The following is a 7,337-nucleotide window of genomic DNA, read 5'->3' as shown; positions in this document are numbered from 1 at the left end:
TTTCATTGTTACAAATTGAACATAATTAAAGCATAGTGATTAATCACAAAAACAATATGTAATTATATATGTGTTTTCCAATGGTCTTAGGTGACCCATGTGAAAGGGTCATTCGACCCCCAAAGGGGTCACGACCCACAGGTTGAGAACCGCTGCCTTAGACTCTATTGGGTGTTCGTCCTCTGGTTCAACATTGGTGTTATTCAGGGTTCTGCCCTGGGGACATATTTTTTCTCATTCTATACCTTCTCTCTATAACTTCAATTACTCTTTTGATATTGATAACTCCAAAATTCTACACTTTAGCCTAGGTTTTTTTGTTTTTTGTTTTCTTTTAGCTAAAGTAGACTAGATTGCTTACTCATATATCAGCTTACTGGATATTTTCACTTGGATATTCCACAGGCATTTCAAATGTTAATACATCTAAACTGGAATCATCGTCTTATCCCAAACCTGATTCTCAGTTACAAGTAACTGAGTTAGGAATATCATAATAAAATAGTATCATAAAATCTTTTCCATTAAAATATAAAAGCAACTTTAGTGTAGACACTATTAAAAAATTCAAGGACTTTGAGAATGAGAACCTTATATGCTGAACACATGAAGAAATAAAAATAAATAAGGACTTCACTGACATTCCCAACTCACCATACAAAACTACATAGGTCAGCTAACTGATGCCACTTTAATCTTCAGGCATAAATATAAAACTCTGTGGCAGAACTATGTGAAATGTTTTTAAAAACAGGCAAGTCAATGATTAAAAAGTCTTAATTTACTGGCACATAATGTAAAGTGTTCTCATTAAATGGCATGAAACTCGCACTTACACTCAAAGTGTTAAAATGTTCAGTATTTATAACTTGTTTAATCAAGGAGATTATCAGAATTATTCTTCAGTAAAGAGTATCTAGAGGGTCTCATGAAGATTCAACAACCTAAAAAATTACAAGTAATCAAGGATTTGAAATATTTCCTCTAGAATAACATCTTGAAGACAAATCTGGTAAAACCTGATAGTTGTTAACATACTTCATTTCTCATATATACCATTCTTTCCCATACCTAACAACGTCGAAATAATGCAACATACCCATTTCACTCTCACCATTATAAATAAGCTCAACAGAGTCATATTTTCAGTGTAATTCTTATTTAATACAATTCATTTTAAGTTCAATCCTCACATATACATGCCTTCTACAATATAAGCTGGAAGTAGAACTTAGGTATTCCTGAGCTTGTATGCCAACTTTTTAATGATCTGCCACCAGATTGTCCAGGTATTTCGTTTCATTTAGCTATAAAATATGCTGATATATCTAAGCAACTTGAAATAATAGTTCAATATTTACAAGAATAATTTTCAAGATAGCTTCTTTAATGAAAAATGGTGCTGAATAAGGCATAAAGTATGTAGTGAGAACAATAAATTTGGGATAGATATACTGTGAATTTTAAATGAGTGTCTGGAAGTGGTGTTAGATTTTTTAACTATCATGAAAACTTGTCATATTATTTTAGCCTTTTTTTACCTCAATTCGCAAAACTAAAATTACCAGAACAAATACAAAGTCAACAATTTCCCAATCATTTGAAAATAGACTTCTAAGTGGTCACAGTTCCTCTGTGCATTCCACTCCTGCCACTTTTCTCCCTTCTTCATCACCAGGCTAAATCCTAACACCCAAATTCAATTCCTGCATTCACCATTGGAAAGGCTGTCGGATGTCTCAGAAATATTGACTAGGTACCTTTTTTTATACATTATCATGTATCCCTCCTAAAGTTCTTATCACCTCATAGAATACTTAGCTGTTTTGCTGTCTTCTGCATTGTATTATGGCGGTTCAAATAACATGTCACATTTATTCATCTTTATATTCCCTGTATCTAAAGCAATACCTAGCTTCTCTTGACTCAAATGATTATTAAATAATGAATTGAAGTAAACGTTTTTGAGAGTGCAAATTACTTGTTTTGGGAAAGATTTCAGTTTAAGATATCATCAAAGGCATGTCTGCTCTATTTTTGAAACCTAGCTCATGAAATCATAAAATTGTTGAACTTCACCATCACATGAGCCAAATAGTCTCTAGTAAATGAACACTTAAAACATTTTAAACTGTTCTTTACCTTACATTTATTCAGGAATAAAATAATAAACTATTTAATTACTGTAGTAAGATGCTTTCTCTAAGTCTAAAAGGCTAAAGAATTCCCTCCTGAGTGATTCCATGTTAATATCAGTATATTCTTTGTAGAGACAGGAAAATAACCATTCTTTATAATAATAAGTAACCTTTTAGCCTCTGCTGCTAAAACCTAAATTCAGTTTAATAAATCTACTGACCTTCCCTAAGAAACACATTAATAAACACTTGTTCATTCTAAAGATACAAATATATATAATTAGATATATAATCTCATATATATTTAAAAAGTAGAAATGCCTAACTCCATTTTCTAGACAGTGAAATGAAAGCATACTAGTTCCCTGATTTTTGATGGTAAGTATTGAAAATCTCTTGAAAAGTTTGAGTATTTTGGCAAAAAAAATCAATATTACTATATGCAAAACTAATACTATTTCAAATAAATCTATGTAAAAAGCAAAACAATTAAAAAATTTCTGTTTCTTCTTGATTATAATGAACTATGCAAACATTGCTAATTATATGATATTTTTTTAAATCCTCACCTGAGGATTTTTTTTTAATTGGTTTTTAGAGAAAGAGAGAGAGGAAGGGAGGAAGGAGAAAAGGGAGGGAGGGAGAGAGAGAGACATCGATGTGTGGGAGAAACATCGATCAGTTGCTCTTGTACATGCCCAACCGGGGATCGAACCCTAAACCTAAGATGTGCCCTGATCAGAAATCGAACCTACAACCTTTTGGTATATAGGATAATGCTCTAACCAACGGATCTATCTGGCCAGGGCTGAGCTTTCTTATATTAAAGAATTAAAGGTTTATATTTTTGGAAATGGATGCTTAAAACAGTTTTCATTAAAACATCTTTCAAACTTAATATTCAGATTTATTAATCCCATTAAGCATTTACACTTAACCTTTATCATTAAATATATCCAAAGTGTGCACATAAATACAAATCTTACCAGTTAAAATATGCACATGACATACCTCTTTTCTTATAAATTGCTAATTCTTTTACGGTGTCCAAAAACTGCCAAAATTTTTCATTACTTTCTTCTGCCATAAATTCACTATTAAAAAATAAAAGTAATCAGTTAATAAATGAAAATAAAAAAAGTGGTTTAGATACTATAAACTATACTTTAGAACCAAATTATAACTTACAGTAAAAACAAACAAACAAAATTAATGTCAACTTGCTGATTTCTATTTATCATAATGCAGAAAGAGAGCAAATTGATGATTCTTACCTGAGATATCATTCTCAACTATAGATTCATACTCAGGACCAGAACAGACTGCATAAAAAATTATTTTTGGTTTTTCCTCATTATTAGCTACAACTAAAATACGGATTATTTATTTTGTTTCTCCATGTGAAATAGTACTAAGAAGTATAATTTTAAAGTAATGAAAAAAGTACTTTTAAAATAAAAAGTAAAAAAGAAAAAAAACAAAAAAATGCCTGTTTTGCACAAAAAACTGGTTTTTTGAACACTTTTAAAATCATGTATAATTTTTAATTAGCTACTTATTTGTGCAGACAATTTTATATTATTTAAAACAGATAATATCTTCATAAAAAATTAACAGGAAGTTGATGTATTGCATTGGGTATTTGGCCTTGAAGCCTAAAGAAACTTCCATTTTTATACAGACGGTAGGTAAAAAAAAAAAAAGGCCAAAGCCAATAAAACCTTTTGGAAATAATGAAATAAGTGAAAGGCTATTCACTCCTATTTAGAACAAAGCACAAAAAACCTGAAACAAATAGATTTAACTATTTAAACTAGAAAGGAAACAGTCACCAAACAGATGGTAAAGATTCTTTGTTAGTTCTCTCTCTCTCCCTCTCTCCCTCTCTCCCCTCTTCCCCTTAGTAAACTTAAACTAGCATGTAATATAAATGGAAAGTATTTAAGGCATCAAACACACATGCAGAGGAACTAATTCTTGTGAATCTGAGATGGTCACTAAATGGAGAAAAGGAGGTCGATAAAACTGATTAATCCATCAACATAAACATGGCAAGCATATAAAATTCTTTTTCATTTTATATATTTATTAAATTGATTGGGGTGACACCAGTCAAATGAAGCACAGAAGTTTAAAGCATTAAGTAACTTCAAAACAACTCTTGTTATTAATGTTGTCCAACTCACAATGGCATTAAAAAAAGAAGATAAAAGCAGAGGAAACAACTGGAACACTAAACAGAATATACCTGAAAAGGGCAGGGATGCTACAAAACCGTAAGTAAAGTGAGGAGCAACACTTAATACTTAATTGACTTGACCAAACAACTGCAGACATGCTCATACTGTGCAATCATAGGAAAAAGACTTCTTCCATATGCCAGAATTTGTACATCTAAGCATGAACCTTCAAAGTGATTACCTTAAGAAAATATTCACTTACACTCATTTACTCTATATATATCACTGCTCTAAGCACTTTTGGAACTATTCTAGAATTACTTTCAGGAGCAAAATGCCAGTAACTCATCATTAATCTCAGAGAAGTAAATATCCTTGAGAGCCCTCTAAATCAGCTCCTCACCTTCCGAAAGATATTACCTTTGGTCAAAGTTTTAAAAAGAGAATAACCAAAGTAATCTTGAGAAAGAAGAACAAAGCTAGAGATAGCATGCTGCCTGATTTCAAACTATATTACAAAGTTATAATAATCAAAACAGTATGATATTGGCATAAAAACAGACAAACAGATCAATGGACCAGAACTGAGAGCCCAGAAATGAGTCCAGGCATATACAGGGGTAGGCAAAAGTAGATTTACAGTTGTGAGTATGCTAAACAGAGGTTATTCTTATATTATTATTAATTATTATATTACTTATATTACAACTGTAAACCTACTTTTGCCAACCCTTCTATGGTAAGCTAACTTATGACAAAGGAGCCAACCAAAGGGAAAAGAACAGTCTCTTCAATTAGTGATGTTGGGACAACTGAACAGCCACTCACAAAAGAATGAAACTGGATCACTGTTTTACCCCATACACAGAAATTGACTCAAATGGATTAAAGACTTGAACATAAAACATGAAACCATAAAACTTCTAGAAAAAAAAACCCATGAGCTGTAAGCTCCTTACCATTGGTCTTGGTGATTCTTTTGGATTTGATACTAAAAGCAAAGGCAACAAAAGCAAAAATAAACACATGGGACTACATCAAACTAAAAAGCTTCTGCACAACAAAGGAAATCATCAACAAAATGAAAAAGCAATCTACTGAATGGGAGACAATATTTGAAAGTCACGTAGCTGATAAGGGGTTAATACCTAAAATATATTAATTCATACAACTCCACATAAAAAACAACAACAAGCAAGCCAATTAAAAAATGGTCAGAGGATCTGATAGACATTTTTTCCGAAGACATACAGATGGCCAACAGGGCCGTGAAAAGGTGCTTAACTTCATTAATCACCAGGAAAATGCAAATCAAAACCACAATGAGATACCACCTCACACCTGTTATACAATAGCTATCATTAAAAAGACAAGAGATAAATGTTGGCAAGGACATGGAGAAAAAAGAACCCTTGTACAAGGTTGGTGGGAATGTAAATCAGTGCAGCCACTATGGAAAAGAGCATGGAGGTTGCTCAAAAAATGAAAACTAGAACTACCATGAGATCCAGCATGTCCACTTTTGGGTATCCAAAGGAAACAAAAACACTAACTCAAATAGATATATGCACCCCTATATTCATTGCAGCATTATTTACAACAGCCAGTTGTCCACAGATGGATGAATGGATGAAGAAATTGTGGTATATATGTGCAATGAAAAATTATTCAGCAATAAAAAAAAAGAAGCCCAGCAGGTGTTGCTCAGTGGTTGGGTGTCCACCCATGAATCAGGTCAAGGTTCAATTCCTGATCAGGGCACATACCCAGGTTGCCCACTCGATCTCCAGTAGAGGGGTGTGCAGAAGGCAGCCATATCAATGATTCTCTCTTATCTTAGATATTTCTATCCTCTCCCTCTCCCTTTCTCTCTCTGAATATCATTAAAAAACATAAAAAGGAATTCTACTGCCCTGGCCGGTTTGGCTCAATGGATAGAGCGTCAGCCTGCGGACTGAAAGGTCCCAGGTAGGAATCTGGTCAAGGGCACATGCCCAGGTTGTGGGCTGATCCCCAGTAGGGGGCGTGCAGGAGGCATCAATCAATGATTCTCATCATTGATGTTTCTATCTCTCTCTCCCTCTCCCTTCCTCTCTGAAATCAATAAAAAATATTTTTTTTAAAAGAAATTCTGCTATTTGGTACAAAATGGCTGGACCGTTGGGGCACTATGCTAAATTAAATCAGACAGAGCAAGACAAATATTGTATCACTTCATTTATGTGTGAAATTCCCCCCCCCCCCCCCCAAAAGGGGGGGGGGGGGGGTTGGGCAGGTGAGTGAAATGGGTGAAGTTGGTCAAAAGGTACAAACTTTCAGTTATAATTCAAGGGACGTAAGGTACAGCATGGTGACTCTAGTTACTACTGAACTTCATATTGAAAACCGCTGAGAGAACTTAAAAAGGTCTCATCACAAGAAAAAAATGTTGTAACTATGGTGCCATGTTAACTAGACTCATTGTGGTGATCACAATAGATACAAATAGCAAATCATTATGCTGCACATCTGAAACTAATGGAATGCTAAATGTCAATTACAAAAGAACTGGTTTCGTTTCTCACATATGCAGTGTGGTGTGGGGTGATGGACTCTCCTTTCAGGACCATAACCTCTTGCTTTGGTGGAACGACGAAAGTCATCGGCATGAAAACTTCACGCTGGCTAAAGAACCTTCAAATTCTCTTTACTGGAATACTGAGGGCAAAACTGAAGAGCAACAAGTGTTGTGCCTGCACAGTAAAGGACACCGTAGGAGCCGACGCCAGGGGAGGAGATCCGGGAGGAAGAACGCGGGACGCCCACCTGGGGCTCCAGGTCGGCTTCAGGGAAAGACCTGCCCGCGTTCATTGAAGGGCTGGCAGCCAACGCTCCACTCCACCATCCATTCTTCTTCTCTTCTCCCCTTTCGTAAATGTTAAGAAATCCCAAACGCATTAAACAAAAATCCGACGTTTTAAAATTCGCGGGCGAGGCAAAGTCTGAACTGCGGGTGGGGGGTGGGGGTGGGGGAAGGAAT

The 7,337-nt window shown here is 34.6% G+C and overlaps 1 protein-coding gene across 1 annotated transcript in view; it reads right to left on the bottom strand.

Annotated features, from left to right (window-relative positions):
* Positions 1 to 6,960, bottom strand: part of UGGT2 (UDP-glucose glycoprotein glucosyltransferase 2) — a 172,626-nt gene extending 165,666 nt beyond the window's left edge. Inside the window, exons 1-3 of the mRNA XM_005882398.2 lie at positions 6,883 to 6,960; positions 5,278 to 5,309; positions 3,150 to 3,232 (exon numbers count right to left, since the gene is read on the bottom strand). Coding sequence (XP_005882460.1) covers positions 3,150 to 3,232; positions 5,278 to 5,309; positions 6,883 to 6,960 — 193 coding nt within the window. The remainder of the gene's footprint in view (positions 1 to 3,149; positions 3,233 to 5,277; positions 5,310 to 6,882) is intronic.
* Positions 6,961 to 7,337: the final 377 nt, after the last annotated feature.

This window comes from Myotis brandtii, unplaced genomic scaffold, assembly GCF_000412655.1.
Source record: "Myotis brandtii unplaced genomic scaffold, ASM41265v1 scaffold71, whole genome shotgun sequence".
Taxonomy (NCBI): Eukaryota; Metazoa; Chordata; class Mammalia; order Chiroptera; family Vespertilionidae; genus Myotis; species Myotis brandtii.
Note: the sequence above shows the minus strand (reverse complement) of the source record. Positions and strands in the feature narration are given on the sequence as shown.